Source organism: Dryobates pubescens, chromosome 24 (genome assembly GCF_014839835.1).
Source record: "Dryobates pubescens isolate bDryPub1 chromosome 24, bDryPub1.pri, whole genome shotgun sequence".
NCBI classification, from domain to species: domain Eukaryota; kingdom Metazoa; phylum Chordata; class Aves; order Piciformes; family Picidae; genus Dryobates; species Dryobates pubescens.
In genome coordinates, this window is record NC_071635.1 from 17,045,222 (window position 1) to 17,070,708 (window position 25,487).

The window sequence follows — 25,487 nt, forward strand, 5'->3', positions numbered from 1 at the left end:
ACAGAAATGGGTCAGGAATGCAGCTCCCTCAGCCTCTTGCCCAACCTCCCCCTCCTAATGAGGCCTTAGCAGAATGACCTCAAGGATGGAGAGCCAGGAGCTGCCTCCCACTCCTCCTCCTCCTCACTTCCCTGGCAGGCCAGCAGCATCTCCCTGGGCTGCCAGGGAGTTTCTGCTGCTTGCAGGAGGCAGCTGGAGGTCTGAGGGGCAGAAGGGAGCTTTGCCCTTGGGTTGCTGCTCTGTCTCCAGCATCCCTGTCCTCTGGGCTGCATTTCACTCCTCCAGGTGAAGAGGGAGGGCTGCCCAGGGCCCGAGACTTCTCCTGGCATGTGGGGAACCTCCCCACACAGAAAGGTTCAGTAGGTGTCTGGCAGCAGCTCACCAGCTGCCAGCACTGCAGCTGGGGCAGGGCAGAGCCCAGCACAGCTCCAGGCTGGTGGGGAAGGGGCAGAGGGCAGCCTGGGGGTGCTGGGGGAGCAGCAGCTCTGTGCCTGCCCTGCCAGAGGCTCCCTGCTGCTGGGGCAGCCGAGGGGACCTGAGCTGGGCTCAGCAAGCAGCTGGAGCAAGGCAGCCTCAGCAGCCTGCCAGGGACCCCAGGCTGGAGGGAAGGATCCCCAGGAGTCCCCAGGCCTGGAGGGATTTGAAGGTGGTTTGGCTGTGGTGCTTGGGGCTGTGGCTCAGGGCTGAGCCTTGCAGAGCAGGGGCAGGGGTTGGACCTGGGGATCCCCAGGCTCTGTTCCAGCTCTGAATGCTTCTGTGATCCAAAGGAGTGCCAGAGGCTCAGGGCCCTCTCCTCCTGCTCCCTGCCAGGGCTGGAGGAAGCCATCCAGAGAGGTGCCAGAGGCTCAGGGCTCTCTCCTCCTGCTCCTTGCCCTGTGCTTCTCCTGCTCCACTCTGACCCTGCTCTGCCTCAGCTCCAAACCCTTCCCCCTTGGCCTGGCTCAGACCCCCTCAGGAGCAGTTCCTCTGCAGCCTTCCTGCAGGATGCCTTCAGCTCCTGGCAGCAGCTCTGAGGTCCCCCTGGGGCTGCACAGCCCCAGCTCCCTCAGCCTGTGCCCACAGCAGAGCTGCTCCAGCCCTGGCAGCATCTCTGTGGCCTCCTCTGGCCTCTCTCCAGCAGCTCTGTGTCCTTCTGCTGCTGGGGACCCCAGAGCTGGAGGCAGGATTGGAGCTGAGGTCTGAGCAGAGCAGAGCCCAGGGGCAGAATCTCCTCTGCTGCCCTCTGCCCACCCTGCTCTGGCTTCAACCCCTTCCCCCTTGCCCTGCTCCAGGCTCCAGCAGCCTCACCCCAAAGCAGTTTCTCCTCCTGCTGAGGTGGAACCTCCTGGCTCCCAGTCTGTGCCCCCTTGGCCTGTCCCAGGGCACCACTGAGCAGAGCCTGGCCCCTGCTGCTTGCCCCCCAGCCCTCAGCTCTTGAGAGGCATTGCTCAGCTCCCTCTCAGCCTTCTCCTCTCCAGGCTAAGCACCCCCAGGGCTCAGCACACTGTGAGCTGCCCTGGGAGCCCTGCTCTGGCAGGGGTTGGGCTGGAGGACCACAGGCTCAGAGGATGCTGGGGGCTGGAAGAGACCCCTGGAGAGCTTCCAGTCCAGAGCAGGAGCAGAGGATCCAGCCCAGGGCACACAGAACACAGCCAGCCAGGGCTGCAGAGGCTCCACAGAAGGAGACTCCACAACCTCTCTGGGCAGCCTGCTCCAGGCCTCTGGCAGCCTCCCAGCCAAGAAGTTGCTCCTGATGCTGAGCTGGAAGCTCCTGGGCTGCACTTTCCATCCCTTGCCCCTTGGCCTGTGCCAGGGCACAGTGAGCAGAGGCTGTCCCTGTGCCTCCCTCCTGCCCCCCAGCCCTCAGCTCCCTGAGAGCCATTGCTCAGCTCCCTCTCAGCCTTCTGCTCTCCACACTCAGCACCCCCAGGGCTCTCAGCCTCTCCTCCCCAGGCAGTGCTGCAGTCCCTTCAGCAGCCTTGGAGCCTGCCTTGGCCTCTCTGCAGCAGCTCCCTGTCCCTCCTGAGCTGGGCTGGAGGCAATAGTCATTGCTCAGCTCCCTCTCAGCCTCCTGCTCCCCAGGCTCAGCACCCCCGGGGCTCAGCACCCTGTCTCAGCTCACACAGGAGCACCTCCAGAGGAGGAGGCTCCACCAGGGGCTCTCTGGGCAGCCTGCTCCCAGGGCTCCATCACCCTCAGACGCAAGAGCCTCCTCCTCCCCCTCCTCCTCCTCAGCCTGGCGTGGCAGGGAGGCCCTTGGCAGCCCACACCTGCCTGGCTGTGTCGCAACCGCCCGGCGGGACAGGGCCGGTGACAGCTCCCAGGGTTGCTGCTCTGGCAGCTCTGTTGCCCAAGAGCTGCCGTCGCCTCCGGTGGGGCTGTGCTTCCCCTGGCCCGGCTCCTATCAGCGGGTGAGTAAAGCCTTATCGATGAGCCGGGCGGGGCGGGGCCGGGGCGGGGCCGGGGCGGGGCCGGGGCGTGCCGAGGGCCGGCGATCGCCCCCCGGCGCCGGCAGCTCCGGGCCGGCAGGCTGGGCAGGGCGGCAGCCTGGGCTCCCGGCGTGTGCCGCCTCTCCCTGCCAGCCTGCTGGCTCCTCCGCCGCCTCGGGAGGGCAGCGGGCTGGCAGCTCCCAGGGGCGAGCATGGAAGGCAGTGCAGAGGGCCAGGGGCTGCTGCAGGGCAGGGTCCTGGCTGGCTGCAGCCTGCTCTTCGTGGGGCTGGTCCTGCTGCCTTCCGTCTTCAGGGTGTCCCTGGGCATCGCTCGCTGCTACGTGAAGGTGGTGCTGAAGGTGCTGGAGGTAAGGCAAGGAGGGGCTGGGGGCTGCGGAGGGGCTGGGCTAACAAGAAGAGGCTGCACAGGGCATGAACCGGGGGGGGAAACCCTCCCCCTGCCCTTGGATGTGGTGCTTGCAGCTCTGGGGAGGTGCTGGGTGCTCAGCTGGCACCAGGCAGGAGGCTTCCTGGGCTTGAAGTAAGAGATTGAGAGGATGGTTTGGGTTGGAAGGGACCTCAGAGCTCTCCTGGCTCCATGACTCCACAGGGTGCTACTCCTAGGTCTTTTGCAACCTGGTCTATCCTATCCTATCCCCTATCCTATCCTATCCTATCCTGTCCTATCCTATCCTGTCCTATCCCCTATCCTATCCTATCCTATCCTGTCCTATCACCTATACTATCCCTTACCCTATCCTATCCTATCCTATCCCTTACCCTATCCTATTCCATCCCATCCTATCCTATCCTATCCTATCCTATCCTATCCTATCCCTTACCCTAGCCTAGCCTAGCCTAGCCTATCCCTTACCCTATCCCATCCTATCCTATCCTATCCTATCCTATCCTATCCTACCCTATCCTATCCCATCCTATCCCTTACCCTATCCCTTACCCTATCCCATCCTATCCTATCCTATCCTATCCTATCCTATCCTATCCTATCCTATCCTATCCCTTACCCTATCCTACCCTATCCTATCCTATTCCATCCCCTACCCCACCCCATCCCAAGCTGCTCAGAGCCCTCCCTGCCATGCTGGTGCCAAGCCATCCCCAGCCACGGAGATGTGGCAGCTGGGGAGGGCTCTGAGGGGCAGCAGGAGGCTGTGTGGGAGCTGTACCCCAGGCTCAGTGCCTGGCAGCATGGAAGGCAGTGGAGGGGGCCAGGGGCTGCTGGAGGGCAGGGTCCTGGCTGGCTGCAGCCTGCTGTGTGTGGGGCTGGTCCTGGGCATCGCTCGCTGCTACGTGAAGGTGGTGCTGAAGGTGCTGGAGGTAAGGCAAGGAGGGGCTGGGGGCTGGGGAGGGGCTGGGCCAACAAGAAGAGGCTGCACAGGGCATGAACCAGGGGGGGAAACCCTCCCCCTGCCCTTGGATGTGGTGCTGGCAGCTCTGGGGAGGTGCTGGGTGCTCAGCTGGCACCAGGCAGGAGGTTTGCTGGGCTTGAAGTAAGAGACTGAGAGGATGGTTTGGGTTGGAAGGGACCTCAGAGCTCTCCTGGCTCCATGATTCCACAGGGTGCTGCTCCTAGGTCTTTTCCAACCTGGTCTATCCCCTAGCCTAGCCTATCCCCTAGCCTAGCCTACCCCTAGTCTATCCTCTAGCCTATCCCATCCCCTATCCTATCCTATCCCATCCTATCCCATCCTATCCCTTAACCTATCCTATCCTATCCCTTACTCTATCCTATCCTATCCCATCCTATCCCATCCTATCCCTTAACCTATCCTATCCTATCCCTTACCCTATCCTATCCTATCCTATGCCTTACCCTGTCATATCCTATCCTATCCCATCCTATCCCTTACCCTATCCTATCCTATCCTATCCCATCCCATCCCATCCTATTCCTTACCCTAACCTATCCTATCCTATCCTATCCCTTACCCTATCCTATCCTATCCTATCCTATCCTATCCTATCCCATCCCATCCTATCCTATCCTATCCCATCCTATCCCATCCTATCCCTTAACCTATCCTATCCTATCCCTTACTCTATCCTATCCTATCCTATCCCATCCTATCCCTTAACCTATCCTATCCTATCCCTTACCCTATCCTATCCTATGCCTTACCCTGTCATATCCTATCCTATCCCATCCTATCCCTTACCCTATCCTATCCTATCCTATCCCATCCCATCCCATCCTATTCCTTACCCTAACCTATCCTATCCTATCCTATCCCTTACCCTATCCTATCCTATCCTATCCTATCCTATCCTATCCCATCCCATCCTATCCTATCCTATCCCATCCTATCCCTTAACCTATCCTATCCTATCCCTTACTCTATCCTATCCTATCCTATCCCATCCTATCCCTTAACCTATCCTATCCTATCCCTTACCCTATCCTATCCTATCCTATGCCTTACCCTGTCATATCCTATCCTATCCCATCCTATCCCTTAACCTATCCTATCCTATCCCTTACTCTATCCTATCCTATCCTATCCCATCCTATCCCTTAACCTATCCTATCCTATCCCTTACCCTATCCTATCCTATCCTATGCCTTACCCTGTCATATCCTATCCTATCCCATCCTATCCCTTACCCTATCCTATCCTATCCTATCCCATCCCATCCCATCCTATTCCTTACCCTAACCTATCCTATCCTATCCTATCCTATCCCTTACCCTATCCTATCCTATCCTATCCTATCCTATCCTATCCCATCCCATCCTATCCCATCCCATCCTATCCTATCCTATCCTATCCCATCCCATCCTACCCTATCCTATCCCATCCCATCCTATCCTATCCTATCCCATCCCCTACCCCACCCCATCCCAAGCTGCTCAGAGCCCTCCCTGCCATGCTGGTGCCAAGTCATCCCCAGCCACAGAGATGTGGCAGCTGGGGAGGGCTCCGAGGGGCAGCAGGAGGCTGTGTGGGAGCTGTACCCCAGGCTCAGTGCCTGGCAGCATGGAAGGCAGTGGAGGGGGCCAGGGGCTGCTGGAGGGCAGGGTCCTGGCTGGCTGCAGCCTGCTGTGTGTGGGGCTGGTCCTGGGCATCGCTCGCTGCTACGTGAAGGTGGTGCTGAAGGTGCTGGAGGTAAGGCAAGGAGGGGCTGGGGGCTGGGGAGGGGCTGGGCTAACAAGAAGAGGCTGCACAGGGCATGAACCAGGGGGGGAAACCCTCCCCCTGCCCTTGGATGTGGTGCTGGCAGCTCTGGGGAGGTGCTGGGTGCTCAGCTGGCACCAGGCAGGAGGCTTCCTGGGCTTGAAGTAAGAGATTGAGAGGATGGTTTGGGTTGGAAGGGACCTCAGAGCTCTCCTGGCTCCATGACTGCACAGGGTGCTGCTCCTAGGTCTTTTCCAACCTGGTCTATCCCCTAGCCTAGCCTACCCCCTAGCCTAGCCTACCCCTAGTCTATCCTCTAGCCTATCCCATCCCCTATCCTATCCCCTATCCTATCCTACCCTATCCTATTCTATCCCCTATCCTATCCCCTATCCTACCCTACCCTGTCCTATCCCCTATCCTATCCCCTATCCTATCCTACCCTACCCCCTATCCCCTACCCTATCCCCTACCCTATCCTACCCTATCCTACCCTATCCTATCCTACCCTATCCTACCCTATCCCCTATCCTACCCTATCCCCTACCCTATCCTAACCCCTATCCTACCCTATCCTACCCTATGCCCTATCCTATCCTATCCTATCCCCTATCCTACCCTATCCTACCCTATCCTACCCTATGCCCTATCCTATCCTATCCTATTCCCTCTCCTACCCTATCCTACCCTACCCTATCCCCTATCCTCCCCTATCCTACCCTATCCCCTATCCTATCCTACCCTATCCCCTATCCTACCCTATCCCCTATCCTATCCCCTATCCTACCCTATCCATCCCCTCTCCTATCCATCCCTTATCCTACCCCGTCACATCCCCCATCCCATCCCCTACCCTATCCTATATTATCCTATCCTCTCCCCTACCCTACCCTACCCTACTCTCCCCTACCTTACCCTCCCCTCCCCGATCCCAAGCTGCTCGGAGCCCTCCCTGCCGTGCTGCTGCCAAGCCAACCCCAGCCACGGAGATGTGGCAGCTGGGGGGCAGCAGGAGGCTGTGTGGGAGCTGCAGCCCCGGCTCAGTGCCTGGCCTGTGTTAATGAGCTGCCATCGATCAGTGCAGAGCTGAGGGAGCTGCCTCTGCCACCCAGGGGCCTGGGGGCTCCAGCAGCCCCCAGCTCTGCTGGGGGAGACCTGAGGAGTCCATGCAGCCTCCCCCGGGGGGGAGATTGGCCTGGAGCTGAGCAGCTCATGGCTGAGGCTCTGCTGCTGTGCAGGATGGAGAGGAGAAGGCTCCCAGGAGACCTTCTGGTGGCCTCCCAGGAGCTGCAGGGGGCTGCAAGAGAGCTGGGGAGGGACTTTGGAGGGGGTGAGGGAGGGCTAGGAGTGGGGGGGCTGGAGCAGAGCTAGAAGTGGGGAGCTGGAGCTTGGCTGTGAGGAAGAAGTTGTTGGCCAGGAGGGTGGTGAGAGCCTGGCCCAGGCTGCCCAGGGAGGTGGTGGAAGCCTCCTGGCTGGAGGTGTTTGCAGCCAGGCTGGAGGTGGCTGTGAGCAACCTGCTGTGGTGTGAGGTGTCCCTGCCCAGGGCAGGGGGGCTGGGGCTGGCTGAGCCTGGGGGTTCCTTCCAGCCCTGGCAGCTCTGTGCTTCAGTGCTGCTGAGAGCAGCAAAGGTTTTGAAGAAGTCAGGATCACAACTGACTCTTCCAGGTTGACTTCTGATCTCCATCAGAGGCCCAAAGGCAGCACTGAGAGTCCATCCTGAAGCATTTCAACATCTTAGTCAATGACATTGATGGGGGACAGAGAGACAGAGGCTGCTCAGCAAGGCTGTGAGGACACCAAGCTGGAAGGCTTGGCTGAGGCCCCTGGAGGCTGTGAGGCCATTCAGAGCCTTGGGCAGGCTGAGAGCTGGGCAGGGAGGAAGCTGCTGAGGCTCAGGCAGCAGCAGAGCAGAGTCCTGCAGCTGCAGCAGCACAGCTTGGGAGGGGATCTGCTGCAGAGCAGCCCCAGGGAGGAGCAGCTGGCAGTGCTGCTGGGCAGCAAGCTCTGCATGGGGCAGCAAGGTGCCCTGGGGGCCAAGGAGGCCAAGGGGGTCCTGGGGGGCATCCAGCAGGGCCAGGGAGGTTCTGCTCCCCCTCTGCTCTGCCCTGCTGAGACCTCCCCTGCAAGATTGCCTCCAGCCCTGGGCTGCCCAGCTCAGGAGGGACAGGGAGCTGCTGCAGAGAGGCCAAGGCAGGCTGCAAGGCTGCTGAAGGGACTGCAGCACTGCCTGGGGAGGAGAGGCTGAGAGCCCTGGGGGTGCTGAGTGTGGAGAGCAGAAGGCTGAGAGGGAGCTGAGCAATGGCTCTCAGGAGCTGAGGGCTGGGGGACAGGAAGGGAGGCACAGGGACAGCCTCTGCTCACTGTGCCCTGGCACAGGCCAAGGGGCAAGGGATGGAAAGTGCAGCCCAGGAGCTTCCAGCTCAGCATCAGGAGCAACTTCTTGGCTGGGAGGCTGCCAGAGGCCTGGAGCAGGCTGCCCAGAGAGGTTGTGGAGTCTCCTTCTGTGGAGCCTCTGCAGCCCTGGCTGGCTGTGTTCTGTGTGCCCTGGGCTGGATCCTCTGCTCCTGCTCTGCCAGGGGCTGCCACTGGAAGCTCTCCAGGGCTCCCTTCCAGCCCCCAGCACCCTGGCAGCTGTGGTTTCTGCTTGCCAGGAGGTCACCTGCAGCCCTCCTGCTGTGAGCCTGCTCTGCACTGCCAGGATCCCTGCTGGGGGCAGGAAGCCTCTTTCAGCTCCTTCTCCTCTCAGTGCTGTTGAGCTCTCAGAGCCATTCCTGTGCAGCAGGACACCCCTGGAGCAGAGGGATGCAGCTCAGCTCATCAGCTCCCTGCCTTGCCCTCAGCCTGCCTGATTCCTCTCCCATGGCTTCTGCCTCCCTCTGGTTTGGGTTTCCCTTCCAGCTCTGGCTCAGGGCTCTGGGCAGGGCCTGTGCCCAGCTGCAGGAGGCTGACCCAGCTTGGTGCAGCACTGCACACCTGAGGGGCTGCTGAGGGCAGTGAGGGAGGGCTGCCTGCAGTGCCCCTGTGTGAGGCTGGCCTCTGGGATGCTTCCTCTTGATCCTTTCTCTCTCCTTCCAGCTTCACTCTCCCCTGCTGCCCCAAGCAAGAGGCTCAGGGCCAGTGGGATGCATGGAACCACAGCAGGGCTCAGGGTGGAAGGGACCCCAAGGCTCAGGCAGCCCCAGCCCCCTGCCCTGGGCAGGGACACCTCACACCACAGCAGGTTGCTCACAGCCACCTCCAGCCTGGCTGCAAACACCTCCAGCCAGGAGGCTTCCACCACCTCCCTGGGCAGCCTGGGCCAGGCTCTCACCACCCTCCTGGCCAACAACTTCTTCCTCCCATCCCAGCAGGGGGCTGGAGCTGGCTGAGCTCTGAGCTCCCCCCCAGCCCCAGCCCTGCAGGCAGTCTGTGCTGCTGTGCCAGCTGGGCAGCAGGGCACACCTCCCTGGGCCTCAGTGCCAGGCTCTCCACTTGGCCCAGCAAGGGCACACAGGAGCCTGGGCTGCAGCTAACTCCCTGCCAGGCAGCAGTCCCAGCCCTGCTCTGGGCAATCAGCACCAGGACAGCCAGGAGCTGCCAGCCAAGGAGGCCACAGCCCAAGCAAAGGGCACCCAAGGGTCCCTCCATCCCCTCTCATTCCCCCCAAGAGCCACAGCAGGGCTTGGGCTGGAAGGGAGCTCAGAGCTCAGCCAGCCCCAGCCCCCTGCCAGGGGCAGGGACAGCTCCCCCCAGCCCCAGCCTGCTCAGGGCCTCATCCAGCCTGGCCCTGAGCCCCTCCAGGCAGGAGGCAGCCACAGCCTCCCTGGGCAGCCTGTGCCAGAGTCTCCCCAGCCTCACTCTCAAGGATCTCTTCCTCCTCTCCACTCTCAGTCTCTCCTCTCCCAGCTCCAAGCCATTGTTCCTCAGCCTGGCACTGCCAGCCCTTGCCCAGAGTCCCTCCCCAGCTCTCCCTGAGCCCTTCAGGTGCTGGGAGGCTGCTCTGAGGTCTGCCTGCAGCCTTCTCCTCTCCAGGCTGCACAGCCCCAGCTCTCCCAGCCTGGCCCCACAGGGGAGGCTCTGCAGCCTCTGCTCATCTCTGTGGCCTCCTCTGGAGCCTCTCCAGCAGCTCCAGGTCCTTGTGCTGGGGGCCCAGAGCTGGAGGCAGTGCTGCAGGTGGGGGCTGAGCAGAGCAGAGCAGAGGGGCAGAATCCCCTCCCTGTGCTGCTGCCATGCATCCTGCTCCAGCCCAGGGCTGGCTCTTTGGGCTGCCAGCTCTCCTTGCTGCCTCAGCAGTCCTCTCTGCTCTGTCCCTGGGGGGCCCTGGAGCAGCTCTGAGGTCTCCCTGGAGCCCTCTCCAGGCTGAGCAGCCTCAGCTCTTGCAGCAGAATGGATTTCCTCAGGCTCCCACAGCCAACACAAACCTGAGGAGGGCTCTGGACAGCTGTGGTGCTGCAGATGCTGCAATCCTCTCTCAGCTGCTGGTTGCAATCATCCATTGGGTGTCTGATTGATTGGGAAGAGATAAACACAGTCATTAACTCCCTATCAGGGGCATGGCAATGCTCAGGGGGGTGGAGCAGCTCTGCTGCAGGGCCAGGCTGGGGGAGCTGGGGGTGTGCAGCCTGGGCTGCACCCAGTGGTGAGAGGCTGGCCAGGAGCAGGCAGGGTGAGGCTGCAGCACAGGAGGCCAAGGGCAGCCTGGGCTGCACCCAAAGCAGGGTGGCCAGAGCTGGAGAGAGGGATCCTGCCCCTCTGCTCTGCCCTGGGGAGACCTCACCTGCAGGGCTGGGGCCAGAGCTGGAGAGAGGGATCCTGCCCCTCTGCTGTGCCCTGGGGAGACCTCACCTGCAGGGCTGGGGCCAGAGCTGGAGAGAGGGATCCTGCCCCTCTGCTCTGCCCTGGGGAGACCTCACCTGCAGGGCTGGGGCCAGCTCTGGAGCCCTCAGCACAGGAGGGAGCTGGAGCTGAGGGAGAGGCTCCAGAGGAGGCCAGCAAGATGCTGAGGGGGTTGGAGCAGCTCTGCCCTGGGGCCAGGCTGAGGGAGCTGGGGGTGTTGAGCCTGCAGAAGAGAAGGCTGCAGGCAGAGCCCAGAGCAGCTGCCAGTCCCTGCAGGGGCTGCAAGCAGGCTGCAGAGGGACTGCTGCCAAAGGGCTGCAGGGACAGCCCCAGGGGCAATGGGTTGAGATGAGAGCAGAGCAGCTGGAGCTTGGATGTGAGGAACAAGTTGTGCCCCAGGAGGCTGCTGGAAGCCTGCAAGAGGTTGCCCAGGGAGGTGGTTGTGGCCCCATGGCTGGAGAGCTTGCAGGGGAGGCTGGAGAGGGCTCTGGGCAAGCTGCTGCAGGGGAGGATGTCCCTGCTGAGGGCAGGGGCTTGGCCTGCAGGGGCTCTGCAGCTCCCTTCCAGCCCCTGCTGTGGTTCTGTCAAGTCAAATCCCCTCCCTGGGTAGCTCTGAAGGTCACTTTGCCCCCTCAGGGGCTGACAGCTCCCTCTGGGCCAGCCTCTGCCTTTGGTTTTCCTTCTCCCCCTCCCTGTGGCAGCTCAGGAGCATGACAACCTCCTGCTCCCAGGGCAGAGGCTTGCTCTGTTGAGCAAGAGGTAATTAAGCTAATTGTGACCAGACAGAGCCTCTTGTGCCTTGCTCCTCATTACCACAGCAGTGAGGAACAAGCAGAGCAGAGCTCCAGGCAGGTTTGGTTTGTTCTTCAGCTACAAGCTGTTCTCTAGCTGTCCTGTGGGCCAGGAAGGAGTTCCCCTCTTTGCCTCTCACAATCCAGTTCAGCTCTTCCCCTTCAGGTCTTGCTCAAAAGGCTGCTCCTGCCCACAGCTTCCTTAGCCCAGCACAGGGACCTGGAGCTGCTGGGGAGGCTCCAGAGGAGGCCACGGAGAGGCTCAGAGGCTGCAGAGCCTCCCCTGTGGGGCCAGGCTGGGAGAGTTAAGGCTGTTGGAGAGGAGAAGGCTGCAGGGAGACCTCAGAGCTGATCCAAGGCCTCCCAGGCACAGAGCAGAGAGGACTGCTGAGGCAGCAAGGAGAGCTGGCAGCCCAAAGAGCCAACCCTGGGCTGGAGCAGGATGCATGGCAGCAGCACAGGGAGGGGATTCTGCCCCTCTGCTCTGCTCTGCTCAGCCCCCACCTGCAGCACTGCCTCCAGCTCTGGGCCCCCAGCACAAGGACCTGGAGCTGCTGGAGAGGCTCCAGAGGAGGCCACAGAGATGAGCAGAGGCTGCAGAGCCTCCCCTGTGGGGCCAGGCTGGGAGAGCTGGGGCTGTGCAGCCTGGGGAGGAGAAGGCTGCAGGGAGACCTCAGAGCAGCTTCCAGTGCCTGAAGGGCTCCAGGAGAGCTGGGGAGGGACTCTGGGCAAGGGCTGGCAGTGCCAGGCTGAGGAACAATGGCTTGGAGCTGGGAGAGGAGAGACTGAGAGTGGAGAGGAGGAAGAGATCCTTGAGAGTGAGGCTGGGGAGACTCTGGCACAGGCTGCCCAGGGAGGCTGTGGCTGCCTCCTGCCTGGAGGGGCTCAGGGCCAGGCTGGATGAGGCCCTGAGCAGCCTGGGGCTGGGGGGAGCTGTCCCTGCCCCTGGCAGGGGGCTGGGGCTGGCTGAGCTCTGAGCTCCCTTCCAGCCCAAGCCCTGCTGTGGCTCTTGGGGGAATGAGAGGGGATGGAGGGACCCTTGGGTGCCCTTTGCTTGGGCTGTGGCCTCCTTGGCTGGCAGCTCCTGGCTGTCCTGGTGCTGATTGCCCAGAGCAGGGCTGGGACTGCTGCCTGGCAGGGAGTTAGCTGCAGCCCAGGCTCCTGTGTGCCCTTGCTGGGCCAAGTGGAGAGCCTGGCACTGAGGCCCAGGGAGGTGTGCCCTGCTGCCCAGCTGGCACAGCAGCACAGACTGCCTGCAGGGCTGGGGCTGGCTGAGCTCTGAGCTCCCCCCCAGCCCCAGCCCCCTGCCAGGGTCAGGGACCCCTCCCACCAGCCCCAGCTTGCTCAGGGCCTCATCCAGCCTGGCCCTGGACCCCTCCAGGGGGAGGACATCCTTCATCTCCCTGAGATCCCCCCAGCCCTAGTGGTGCAGTGAGAGGGCTCAGGGGAAGGCTGAGCTGCAGCTGCAGGGAGCAGAGGGTTAGCCAGGTGCCAGCAGGGATGGCAGCACTCCAGGAGCTGAACTCTCACCAGCAATCCACCCTGGAGCCCCCTGAGTGCAGCCTCTGGGTGGTTTGCTCTGCTGTGCAGAGCAGGGAAATGAGGAGGAAGCTTCTGACCTGAGCACTCCTCCTGCTGCACTGCTGCCAGCTGAGCAGCACCCATGGGTGGGCAGGGGGGCAAGGAGGGCAGCAGCAGCCTGGGCTGGAGCAGCAGTGGTGTGGGCAGCAGGAGCAGGGCAGGGATTGTGCCCCTGGGCTCAGCACTGGGGAGGCCACAGCTTGAGGGCTGGGCTCAGCTTTGGGCTCCTGGCTGCCAGAAGGAGCTTGAGGAGCTGGAGCAGGGCCAGGGAAGGGCAGGAAAGGTGGGGAAGGGTCTGGGGGAGAGGGCTGGGGAGGAGCAGCTGAGGGAGCTGGGGGTGGGGAGTGTGGAGCAGAGGAGGCTGAGGGAGACCTCCTTGCTCTCTGCAGCTCCCTGAGAGGAGGCTGCAGCCAGGGGGGGTTGGGCTCTGCTCCCCAGGAACAAGGGCCAGGAGGAGAGGCAATGGCCTCAGGCTGCCCCAGGGGAGGCTCAGGTTGGAGAGGAGAAGAAACTTCTTCCCTGCAAGGGTTCTGCAAGCCTGGCCCAGGCTGCCCAGGGAGGGGGTTGGATGCCCATCCCTGGAGGGGTTCCAGAGAGGCAGAGCTGTGGTGCTCAGGCCATGGCTCAGCCCCAGCCTGGGCAGGGGCAGAGGATGCTTGGGCTGGAGGAGCTTGAAGGTCTTTTCCTGTGGGGTTCTGCTGCCTTCTCCCCCTCCACAGGCCCCTGCCAGCTGGGAGGCAGAGGAAGGGAAGAGTTCTTTTCCTCCATGTGTTGCCAGCTGGAGAGAAATCAAAGCAGAGGCTGGAACCAAGGACTGGAACCCAGCCCCTGTGGCTTGAGCAGCCCAGGGCAGCCCAGCTGAGACTGCTGGGGGGCTCCAGCTGTGCTGGGATGAAGGCCAAGCCTGCAGCCCCATGGCCAAGCAAGGGCTGCTGGGGGCCTCTGAGAAACCCTTTTGCTTTCCTGGCTGCCCTGCAGTGCTCCAGCAGCAGGGACAGTGCCAGGAGCCCAGGGGCAAGGAGCCCTCTGTGTGGGGGAAAAACTCTGCAGCAAGGACCCTGGACCCTGGGGGTGCTGGAAACAAAGCAGGAGCCAAGGTGTGAGCTGCTGAGGAGTGCTTGGGACCCTCTGGGGTGCTGGAAACAAAGCAGGAGCCAAGGTCTGAGCTGCTGAGGAGTGCTTGGGACCCTCTGGGGTGTTGGAAACAAAGCAGGAGCCAAGGTCTGAGCTGCTGAGGAGTGCTTGGGACCCTCTGGGGTGCTGGACACAAAGCAGGAGCCAAGGTCTGAGCTGCTGAGGAGTGCTTGGGACCCTCTGGGGTGTTGGAAACAAAGCAGGAGCCAAGGTCTGAGCTGCTGAGGAGTGCTTGGGACCCTCTGGGGTGTTGGAAACAAAGCAGGAGCCAAGGTCTGAGCTGCTGAGGAGTGCTTGGGACCCTCTGGGGTGTTGGAAACAAAGCAGGAGCCAAGGTCTGAGCAGCTGAGGAGTGCTTGGGACCCTCTGGGGTGCTGGAAACAAAGCAGGAGCCAAGGTCTGAGCTGCTGAGGAGTGCTTGGGACCCTCTGGGGTGCTGGACACAAAGCAGGAGCCAAGGTGTGAGCTGCTGAGGAGTGCTTGGGACCCTCTGGGGTGCTGGACACAAAGCAGGAGCCAAGGTGTGAGCTGCTGAGGAGTGCTTGGGACCCTCTGGACACAAAGCAGGAGCCAAGGTGTGAGCTGCTGAGGAGTGCTTGGGACCCTCTGGGGTGCTGGAAACAAAGCAGGAGCCAAGGTCTGAGCAGCTGAGGAGTGCCTGGGACCCTCTGGAGACAAAGCAGGAGCCAAGGTCTGAGCTGCTGAGGAGTGCTTGGGCTGGCACAGGAGCCCAGGCCAGCAGAGTCTGGAGTCAGGCAGGACTGTGGCTGGAGTTGGCTCCAGGTAGATTCCAAGCCATGGGAATCACACTCAGTGTTAGAGGGGGAAGGGGCAAGCAGCAGGGGCCAGGCTCTGCTCAGTGGTGCCCTGGGACAGGCCAAGGGGCAGTGGGCACAGACTGGGAGCCAGGAGGTTCCACCTCAGCAGGAGGAGAAACTGCTTTGGGGTGAGGCTGCTGGAGCCTGGAGCAGGCTGCCAGAGAGGTTGTGGAGCCTCCTGCTCTGGGGAGCTTCCAACCCCCCTGGGTGTGCCCTGGGTGCCCTGCTCTGGGTGCCCTGCCCTGGCAGGGGCTTGGACTGGAGGATCTCCAGAGGTCCCTTCCAGACCCCAGCACTCTGTGGCTCTGTGCCAAGAGGATCAGAGTGCAGCAGGGGCAGGGCTGGCTTCCTCCTGGGTGCAGTTGTGGGGAGCTGGCAGAACTGAGGTGCCCAACCTCTGATTCCCCCCCCAGCAAGCTCCTGGCCAAGCTGTCAGCCCCTGGCTGGGACAGCAGCTCTGAGCTGGGTGAGGAACTGGCTGGAGGCTGAGCCCAGAGAGTGGTGGTGAATGGTGCCACAGCCAGCTGGCAGCCAGGCACCAGTGCTGTGCCCCAGGGAGCAGGGCTGGGCCCCAGCCTGATCAATATCTTCATTGATGATCTGGAGGAGGGGATGGAGTCCATCAGCAGGGAATGTGCAGCTGACAGCAAGCTGGGGGCAGGAGCTGAGCTGTCAGAGGGCAGCAGAGCTCTGCAGAGGGACCTGGCCAGGCTGGGCAGAGGGGCAGAGGCCAAGGGCAGGAGATTGAACACAGCCAAGTGCCAGGGGCTGCACTTTGGCCACAGCAACCCCAGGCAGTGCCACAGGCTGGGGGCAGAGGGGCTGAGAGCAGCCAGGCAGAGAGGGACCTGGGGGTGCTGGGGGAGAGCAGCTGAAGAGGAGGCAGCAGTGTGCCCAGGGGGCCAAGAAGGCCAAGGGCAGCCTGGCCTGGGTCAGGCAGAGTGTGGCCAGCAGGAGCAGGGAAGTCCTTGTGCCCTGTGCTCAGCACTGCTGAGGCCACAGCTTGAGTCCTGTGGCCAGCTCTGGGCTCCTGAGGCTAGGAAAGAGGTTGAGCTGCTGGAAGGTGTCCAGAGAAGGGCAACAAAGCTGGGGAGGGGTCTGGGGCACAGGGCTGGGGAGGGGGCTGGGGCACAGCCCTGTGAGGAGAGGCTGAGGGAGCTGGGGTTGCTTAGCCTGCAGAAGAGGAGGCTCAGGGGAGACCTTCTTGCTCTCTGCAACTCCCTGCAGGGAGGTTGGAGCCAGCTGGGGGTTGGTCTCTTCTGCCAGGCCCCCAGCCCCAGAACAAGAGGACACAGTCTGCAGCTGTGCCAGGGGAGGCTGAGGCTGGAGGGGAGGAGAAAGTTCTTCCCAGCAAGAGGAATTGGCCACTGGGATGAGCTGCCCAGGGAGGTGGTGGAGTCCCCAGCCCTGGGGGTGTTCAGGCAAGGCTTGGATGTGGCACTTGGAGCCAGGGTTTAGCTGTCAGGAGGGGTTGGGGATGAGGTCCCAGGTTGGACTGGATGAGCTCTGAGCTCTTTGCCAGCCTGGCTGATTCTGTGACCTTCCTCAGAGCCCAGCTGCAGCCAGCAGCCCAGCCAGGCTGATTCTGTGATCCTGTGCTTTAAAATCCCCTGCAGATGTCCATCCCCAGCAGGTCTCTGCTGTCAGTGCCAGCAGTTGGTATCATGATGTTCCCCAAAGCTCCGTGGGGAAGAGCCCTGAGCTCTTGGGGCTCACTGAGTCTCTTGAGCAGCTCAGGGATTTGAGGAGGGTTTTCCTGGGGGGGTGGTTTGAAGCCAAGCAACAGGAAGGCTCAGGACAAGCCCAGCTGCCTGTGTCCTGAGGGGTTTGAGCCAAGCTCTTCTCTCTGCCAGTGGCACGAAGTGATTGATGCAGGAAATGACACAGGGGGCATGGATGAAGCAGTCTGAGGTTGGGGAGACTCTGGCACAGGCTGCCCAGGGAGGCTGTGGCTGCCTCCTGCCTGGAGGGGTTCAGGGCCAGGTTGGATGAGGCCCTGAGCAAGCTGGGGCTGGGGGGAGGTGTCCCTGCCCATGGCAGGGGGCTGGAGCTGGCTGAGCTCTGAGCTCTCTTCCAACCTGAGCCATTCTGAGTGGTTCTGTGATGATTCTGTGACAACCTTCAGGCTGAGTTTGGAAAACAGATGTCTGAGGGAGAGAGGCTCAGACAGTTCACCTTCAGGGGATGAAAGAGTGCCTGGAAAGGACACAATGCAAACCATCACCACCTGCTTGGTGTCCAGCTCTGGAGCCTGTGTGCCAGGAAGGCTCTGGAGGGGCTGGAAGGTGTCCAGAGCAGGGCCAGGAGGAGGAGCAGAGGGCTGGAGCTGCTCTGAGCACAGCCTGAGAGAGTTGGGGTTGTGCAGGCTGCAGAGGAGAAGGCTCCCAGGAGACCTTCTGGTGGCCTCCCAGGAGCTGCAGGGGGCTGCAAGAGAGCTGGGGAGGGACTTTGGAGGGGGTGAGGGAGGGATAGGGGTCTGGGACACCTCTGAGGGGAGCAGGAATCAGGCCTGGGACAGAGAGCCAGCAATGGGCACTGGCAGCCCAGAAGGCCAAGGGCAGCTCAGCTGAGCCTTCTGGGCTGCCAGTGCCCATTGCCAGAGGTGGAGGGAGAGGATCCTGCCCCTCTGCTCTGGGGGGTGAGGGAGGGACAGGAGTGGGGGGGCTGGAGCAGAAGTAGAAGTGGGGAGCTGGAGATTGGCTGTGAGGAAGAAGTTGTTGGCCAGGAGGGTGGTGAGAGCCTGGCCCAGGCTGCCCAGGGAGGTGGTGGAAGCCTCCTGGCTGGAGGTGTTTGCAGCCAGGCTGGAGGTGGCTGTGAGCAACCTGCTGTGGGGTGAGGTGTCCCTGCCCAGGGCAGGGGGCTGGGGCTGGCTGAGCCTTGGGGTCCCTGCCCAGCCTCACCCCCCTGGCCCTGTGCTCTCTTGTCTCGGAGCAGTGGGCGACCCTGCAGGTCCAGGAGGCAGTCCGGAAGCAGAAGGCTCTGGCCCCTGAGCATCTGATCTCCACTGGTAAGAGCCCTGGGGCCCTGCCCTGCTGCCCTGGGGCACAGGCAGCTGCCTGCCCCTCCTGGCTGGAGGCACAGCTGCTGTGGGGTGGGGGGAGTGGAGCAGCAGCTCTGCAGAGAGGCACCTGGCAGTGCCCCCCTGGAGCCAGCAAGGTGACCTCCTGGCCCAGAGGGCCAAGGGTCTGCTGGGGGGCATGGAGAGACTGTGGGCAGCAGGCTGAGGGAGGTTTTCCTCTCACCCAGCCCTGCCCCACCTGGAGTGCTGTGTCCAGCTCTGGGCTGCCCAGTCCAGGAGGGGCAGGGAGCAATGGGGGAGAGTCCAAGGGAGGCTGCTGGGGGGCCTGGAGCAGCTCTGTGAGGAGCAAAGGGCTGAGCAGCCCCAGAGGGGAGCTGAGCAATGCTCAGCAAGAGCTCAGGGCTTGGGGGGCAGGAGGATGAGGCCAGGCTCTGCTGGCTGGTGCCCAGGGACAGGGCAAGGGGCACAAACTGGAAGCCAGGAGGCTCCACCTGAACAGAAAGAGAAACCTCTTTGGTGTGAGGCTGCTGGGGCCTGGAGCAGGCTGCCCAGGGAGGCTGTGGAGTCTCCTGCTCTGGAGCCATTCCAAACCCACCTGGATGCCATCTTCTGCAACAGGCTCCAGGTACCCCTGCCCTGGCAGGGCTGGGTTGGACTCAGTGCTCCCCGGGGGTCCCTTCCACCCTCTCTGCTCTGTGCCCCTGGCAGGGCTGGGTTGGACTCAGTGCTCCCCAGGGGTCCCTTCCCCCCCCTCTGTTCTGGCAGGGCTGGGTTGGACTCAGTGCTCCCCAGGGGTCCCTTCCACCCCCTCTGCTCTGTGCCCCTGGCAGGGCTGGGTTGGACTCAGTGCTCCCCGGGGGTCCCTTCCACCCCCTCTGTTCTGGCAGGGCTGGGTTGGACTCAGTGCTCCCCGGGGGTCCCTTCCACCCCCTCTGCTCTGTGCCCCCAGCAGGGCTGGGTTGGACTCAGTGCTCCCCGGGGGTCCCTTCCACCCCCTCTGCTCTGTGCCCCCCGGCAGGGCTGGGTCTGTCTCGGCGCTCCCCGGGGGTCCCTTCCACCCCCTCTGCTCTGTGCCCCCCGGCAGGGCTGGGTTGGACTCAGTGCTCCCCGGGGGTCCCTTCCACCCCCTCTGCTCTGTGCCCCTGGCAGGGCTGGGTTGGACTCAGAGCTCCCCGGGGGTCCCTTCCACCCCCTCTGCTCTGTGCCCCCAGCAGGGCTGGGTTGGACTCAGTGCTCCCCGGGGTCCCTTCCACCCGCTCTGCTCTGTGCCCCCCGGCAGGGCTGGGTCTGTCTCGGTGCTCCCCGGGGGTCCCTTCCACCCCCTCTGCTCTGTGCCCCTGCCCCAGCAGGGCTGGGTCGGTCTCGGTGCTCCCCGGGGGTCCCTTCCACCCGCTCTGCTCTGTGCCCCCCGGCAGGGCTGGGTCTGTCTCGGTGCTCCCCGGGGTCCCTTCCACCCCCTCTGCTCTGTGCCCCCAGCAGGGCTGGGTTGGACTCAGTGCTCCCCGGGGTCCCTTCCACCCCCTCTGCTCTGTGCCCCCCGGCAGGGCTGGGTCGGTCTCGGTGCTCCCCGGGGTCCCTTCCACCCCTTCTGCTCTGTGCCCCCCGGCAGGGCTGGGTCGGTCTCGGTGCTCCCCGGGGTCCCTTCCACCTCCTCTGCTCTGTGCCCCCGGCAGGGCTGGGTCTGTCTCGGCGCTCCCCGGGGGTCCCTTCCACCCGCTCTGCTCTGTGCCCCCCGGCAGGGCTGGGTCTGTCTCGGCGCTCCCCGGGGGTCCCTTCCACCTCCTCTGCTGTGTGCCCCCCGGCAGGGCTGGGTTGGACTCAGTGCTCCCCGGGGGTCCCTTCCACCTCCTCTGCTGTGTGCCCCCCGGCAGGGCTGGGTTGGACTCAGTGCTCCCCGGGGGTCCCTTCCACCTCCTCTGCTGTGTGCCCCCCGGCAGGGCTGGGTTGGACTCAGTGCTCCCCAGGAGTCCCTTCCACCCGCTCTGCTCTGTGCCCCCCGGCAGGGCTGGGTCGGTCTCGGCGCTCCCCGGGGGTCCCTTCCACCTCCTCTGCTCTGTGCCCTCGGCAGGGCTGGGTCTGTCTCGGTGCTCCCCGGGGGTCCCTTCCACCCCCTCTGCTCTGTGCCCCCCGGCAGGGCTGGGTTGGACTCAGTGCTCCCCGGGGTCCCTTCCACCCCCTCTGCTCTGTGCCCCCAGCAGGGCTGGGTTGGACTCAGTGCTCCCCGGGGTCCCTTCCACCCCCTCTGCTCTGTGCCCCCGGCAGGGCTGGGTCGGTCTCGGCGCTCCCCGGGGGTCCCTTCCACCCGCTCTGCTCTGTGCCCCCCGGCAGGGTTGGGTTGGATTCAGTGCTCCCCGGGGGTCCCTTCCACCCCCTCTGCTCTGTGCCCCCAGCAGGGCTGGGTTGGACTCAGTGCTCCCCAGGGGTCCCTTCCACCCCCTCTGTTCTGGCAGGGCTGGGTTGGACTCAGAGCTCCCCAGGGGTCCCTTCCACCCCCTCTGCTCTGTGCCCCCCGGCAGGGCTGGGTTGGACTCAGTGCTCCCCGGGGGTCCCTTCCACCCCCTCTGCTCTGTGCCCCCCGGCAGGGCTGGGTCGGTCTCGGGGCTCCCCGGGGGTCCCTTCCACCCCCTCTGCTCTGTGCCCCCAGCAGGGCTGGGTTGGACTCAGTGCTCCCCGGGGGTCCCTTCCACCCGCTCTGCTCTGTGCCCCCCGGCAGGGCTGGGTGGACTCAGTGCTCCCCGGGGGTCCCTTCCACCCCCTCTGCTCTGTGCCCCCAGCAGGGCTGGGTCTGTCTCGGCGCTCCCCGGGGGTCCCTTCCACCCCCTCTGCTCTGTGCCCCCAGCAGGGCTGGGTCTGTCTCGGCGCTCCCCGGGGGTCCCTTCCACCCGCTCTGCTCTGTGCCCCCCGGCAGGGCTGGGTCTGTCTCGGTGCTCCCCAGGGGTCCCTTCCACCCGCTCTGCTCTGTGCCCCCGGCAGGGCTGGGTCGGTCTCGGTGCTCCCCGGGGGTCCCTTCCACCCCCTCTGCTCTGTGCCCCCAGCAGGGCTGGGTTGGACTCAGTGCTCCCCGGGGGTCCCTTCCACCCGCTCTGCTCTGTGCCCCCAGCAGGGCTGGGTTGGACTCAGTGCTCCCCGGGGGTCCCTTCCACCCGCTCTGCTGTGTGCCCCCGGCTGGGCTGGGTCTGTCTCGGTGCTCCCCGGGGGTCCCTTCCACCCGCTCTGCTCTGTGCCCCCAGCAGGGCTGGGTCGGTCTCGGCGCTCCCCGGGGGTCCCTTCCACCCCCTCTGCTGTGTGCCCCCCGGCAGGGCTGGGTCTGTCTCGGCGCTCCCCGGGGGTCCCTTCCACCCGCTCTGCTCTGTGCCCCCGGCAGGGCTGGCTCTGTCTCGGCGCTCCGCGGCAGGTGGCGGCGGTGCCGGGCGGCGGCGGCGGCGGTGCGGGGAGCGGGGGCAGAGCTGCTGCCCGGCTCTCCCCGCGGTGCCCGCTGCCCCCGGCAGCCCTTGGCAGGATGCTTCCCTCCCCGCAGGCATCGTGCGGCGGCAGCAGCGCTCGATGGAGGAGGAGCTGGGCGGGCAGCGCCGCGGGCAGTTCCGCCTGGCCCATGCGCTCTACTTCTGCAGGAGGGGCTGCGAGGCGGTGGCCGAGGACGAAGTCACCCGCAGGTTCTCCTCCGAGGAGCTGCCCTCCTGGAACCTGCTGAGCCGCAGCGGCGCCCGCCTGCACCGCCTGGGCTGGCAGCTGGGCGCCGCCTGGCTCCTGGGCATCCTGCTGCGCTACTGCCTGCTGCTGCCCTTCCGGTCAGCGGCCCCGGGGGCTGGGGGCTGGGGGCTGGGGGAGGGACTGCTGCTGCCTGCTGCCGGAGCAGCCCCCCCGCCACGCCTGGCTGGGCTGACAGTTGCCCCCCTTTCCCCTTCCCCCCTCCCCACGCCTGGCTGGGCTGACAGTTGCCCCTCTCTCCCTTCCCCCCTCCCCATGCCAGGCTGGGCTGCCAGTTGCCCTCTCTCCCTTCCCCCCTCCCCATGCCAGGCTGGGCTGACAGTTGCCCCTCTCCCCCTTCCCCCCTCCCCATGCCAGGCTGGGCTGCCAGTTGCCCCCCTCCCTCCCCCCCCTTCCCCCCTCCTTCCGCCCCCTTCCCCCCTCCCCATGCCAGGCTGGGCTGCCACTTGCCCCCCTCCCTCCCCCCCTTCCCGCCTCCTTCTGCCCCCTTCCCCCCTCCCTGTGCCAGGCTGGGCTGCCAGTTGCCCCTCTCTCCCTTCCCCCCTCCCCATGCCAGGCTGGGCTGCCAGTTGCCCCTCTCTCCCTTTCCCTCTCCCCATGCCAGGCTGGGCTGGCAGTTGCCCCCTTCCTCCCCTACCCCCTCCCTATGCCAGGCTGGGCTGCCAGCTGCCCCTCCCCCTTGCCCCCTCCCCATGCCAGGCTGGGCTGCCAGCTGCCCCTCCCCCCTCCCCCTCCCCATGCCAGGCTGGGCTGCCAGTTGCCCCTTTCCCCCTTCCCCCCTCCCTATGCCAGGCTGGGCTGCCAGTTGCCCCTTTCCCCCTTCCCCCCTCCCCATGCCAGGCTGGGCTGCCAGTTGCCCCTCTCTCCCTTCCCCCCTCCCCATGCCAGGCTGGGCTGCCAGTTGCCCCCCTTCCTCCTTCCCCCCTCCCTGCCCAGGGAGGGGGTTGGATGCCCATCCCTGGAGGGCTGTCAGAGCTGTGGTGCTGAGGCCATGGCTCAGCCCCAGCCTGGGCAGAGGATGCTTGGGGTGGGTGATCCCCAAGGTCTTCTCCAAGCAACCCCCTCTGTGTCTCTCCATGTGCCTGGCTGGGAGCTCAGCTCAGGAGGAGCAAAGCTTTGTGCAGAGGGGCTCCAGCCTTGGCTTGCTCAGCCAAGGGCACAGCAGGAAACACCTCCTGGACACCCCTGGGGAGGTCTCCAGCCTGAGCTGCTGGCTGCAGCTTGGCTCTGAGGAAGGTCATAGAATCAGCCAGGCTGGCAAAGACCTCAGAGCTCATCCAGTGCAACCTGGGACCTCATCCCCAGCCCCTCCTGACAGCTAAGCCCTGGCTCCCAGTGCCACATCCAAGCCTTGCCTGAACACCCCCAGGGCTGGGGACTCCACCACCTCCCTGGGCAGCCTCTGCCAATCACAGAATCAACCAGGTTGGAACAGACCTCAGAGCTCATCCAGTCCAACCTGGGACCTCATCCCCAACCCCTCCTGACAGCTAAGCCCTGGCTCCCAGTGCCACATCCAAGCCTTGCCTGAACACCCCCAGGGCTGGGGACTGCACCACCTCCCTGGGCAGCTCATGCAGGGCACTGCTCAGCCTGCTCTGGGCAGCCAGGAGGGCTGCAGGCAGCAGAGGGCTTTGTGCTCCTGAGTGCCAGCAGGCTCTGGGGGCCTGGGCTGCTCTGTGCCGCTGGGGAGGGGCACTCAGAGTGGGGGGCAGCATGCTGGGCTAGCTCTGAGGGGGCAGCAGAAGCTGCTCTTGCTCCCCTTGGCTTTCTGGCCTTTCATTCAGGCTCTTTTTTCTCCCCTCCCCCCAACCCCCGTTGCAGCATCTGCTTGGCTGTCTTCAGCATCCTGCTGCTGGTGGTGGCCACCACGGTGGTGGGACAGTTCCCCAACGGCAGGTAGGTGCCTGTGAGGCTCTGCCCAGGGCTGCTCTGCAAGGCCTGCAGTGGGGGGGTTGCAATCCTGACCTGCCTGAGGCTGGAGGCTTGGGGGGCTTGGAGTTTGGCTGTGCTTCTTCACCCCCAGCTCCCAGGGCACTGGGAGAGAGAGCCTGGCTGTGGGCACAGCCAGAGGCTGCCAGCCTCTCCCAGGGGCAGCAGTGGAGTCCCCTCCACGGGACTGATCCTGCCAGGGTGCTGAGCCAGCTCCAACCTGGGCAGGTTGGAGCAGAGGGGCCCTGGGGGTCCCTCCCTAGCTGGGACTCTGGGAGCTGGAAGGGAAGCTGCAGTGTGAGGCAGGCAGGGGCTGGAGCCTGCCTTGGAGTGGGAAAGAGAGAGGAAGCTCTGCCTGGGACTGCTGGGGGCTGGGGAAGGGACTACTGCTGCCTGCTGCAAGAGGAACCCCCCTGCCAGGGCTGGGCTGGCTCTGGCCCCCTCCCCTGCCAGGGCTGGGTTGGCTCTGGCCCCCTGCTCCCTGCCAGGGCTGGGCTGGCTCTGGCCCCCTGCCCCTTGCCAGGGCTGGGTTGGTTGTTGCCCATCTCAGGTACTGGGTTGAGGTTTGGGCTCCTGGCTGCCAGCAGGACCTTGAGGAGCTGGAGCAGGGCCAGGGGAGGGCAGGAAAGGTGGGGAAGGGTCTGAAGAAGAGGGCTGGGGAGGAGCAGCTGAGGGAGCTGGGGGTGGGGAGTGTGGAGCAGAGGAGGCTGAGGGAGACCTCCTTGCTCTCTGCAGCTCCCTGAGAGGAGGCTGCAGCCAGGGGGGGTTGGGCTCTGCTCCCCAGGAACAAGGGCCAGGAGGAGAGGCAATGGCCTCAGGCTGCCCCAGGGGAGGCTCAGGTTGGAGAGGAGAAGAAACTTCTTCCCTGCAAGGGTTCTGCAAGCCTGGCCCAGGCTGCCCAGGGAGGGGGTTGGATGCTCATCCTTGGAGGGGTTGCAGAGCTGTGGTGCTGAGGCCATGGCTCAGCCCCAGCCTGGGCAGAGGCAGAGGATGGTTGGGGCTGGGTGAGCCTCAGAAGGGCTTCTCCAGCCCAGACAGTTCTTGGGTCCTCTGCCTAAACTTCAGCAGCCCCAGCAGGAGCTGGCAGAGAGCTCCAAGATGCTTCTGCCTGGGGGCCTGCAGCAGAACTGCATCTGCCTAGCAGGGGCCTTGTGAAAGCAGCTGCCAGGGGTGCCATGGGGGGGGACTGCTGAGCCCTGGGGGGGACTGCTGAGCCCTGGGGGGGTCTGCCTGGCTTCCTGTCTTTCAGAGTGAAGGTCTGGCTCAGCAACCAGGTGCAGATGACCTGTGCCACCTTGGGTATCCGGTGCCTGGCTGGCCTGGTGCATTTCCACAACAGGTGAGTGGTGCCAGCTTGGTGCTTGGTGGCAGTGCTCAGTGGCTCAGCTCTCAGAGCAGGATGCTCAGCCCCTTCCTGTGGCCACAGCAACCCCAGGCAGTGCCACAGGCTGGGGGCAGAGGGGCTGAGAGCAGCCAGGCAGAGAGGGACCTGGGGGTGCTGGGGGAGAACAGCTGAAGAGGAGGCAGCAGTGTGCCCAGGGGGCCAAGAAGGCCAAGGGCAGCCTGGCCTGGGTCAGGCAGAGTGTGGCCAGCAGGAGCAGGGAAGTCCTTGTGCCCTGTGCTCAGCACTGCTGAGGCCACAGCTTGAGTCCTGTGTCCAGCTCTGGGCTCCTGAGGGTAGGAAAGAGGTTGAGCTGCTGGAAGGTGTCCAGAGAAGGGCAACAAAGCTGGGGAGGGGTCTGGGGCACAAGGCTGGGGAGGGGTCTGGGGCACAGCCCTGTGAGGAGAGGCTGAGGGAGCTGGGGTTGCTTAGCCTGCAGAAGAGGAGGCTCAGGGGAGACCTTCTTGCTCTCTGCAGCTCCCTGCAGGGAGGTTGGAGCCAGCTGGGGGTTGGTCTCTTCTGCCAGGCCCCCAGCAGCAGAACAAGAGGACACAGTCTGCAGCTGTGCCAGGGGAGGCTGAGGCTGGAGGGGAGGAGAAAGTTCTTCCCAGCAAGAGGAATTGGCCACTGGGATGAGCTGCTCAGGGAGGTGGTGGAGTCCCCAGCCCTGGAGGTGTTCAGGAAAGGCTTGGATGTGGCACTTGGTGCCATGGTTTAGCTGTCAGGAGGGGTTGGGGATTAGGTCCCAGGTTGGACTTGCTGAGCT

The 25,487-nt window shown here is 64.2% G+C and overlaps 1 protein-coding gene across 1 annotated transcript in view; it reads left to right on the plus strand.

The window, feature by feature from the left end:
• LOC128898471 (glycerol-3-phosphate acyltransferase 3-like) overlaps positions 1–25,487 on the plus strand; it is a 45,984-nt gene that overhangs the window by 5,377 nt on the left and 15,120 nt on the right. The window contains exons 2-7 of the mRNA XM_054172527.1: positions 2,321–2,390; positions 2,722–2,776; positions 17,616–17,688; positions 21,218–21,488; positions 23,233–23,307; positions 24,590–24,679. Coding sequence (XP_054028502.1) covers positions 2,321–2,390; positions 2,722–2,776; positions 17,616–17,688; positions 21,218–21,488; positions 23,233–23,307; positions 24,590–24,679 — 634 coding nt within the window. The remainder of the gene's footprint in view (positions 1–2,320; positions 2,391–2,721; positions 2,777–17,615; positions 17,689–21,217; positions 21,489–23,232; positions 23,308–24,589; positions 24,680–25,487) is intronic.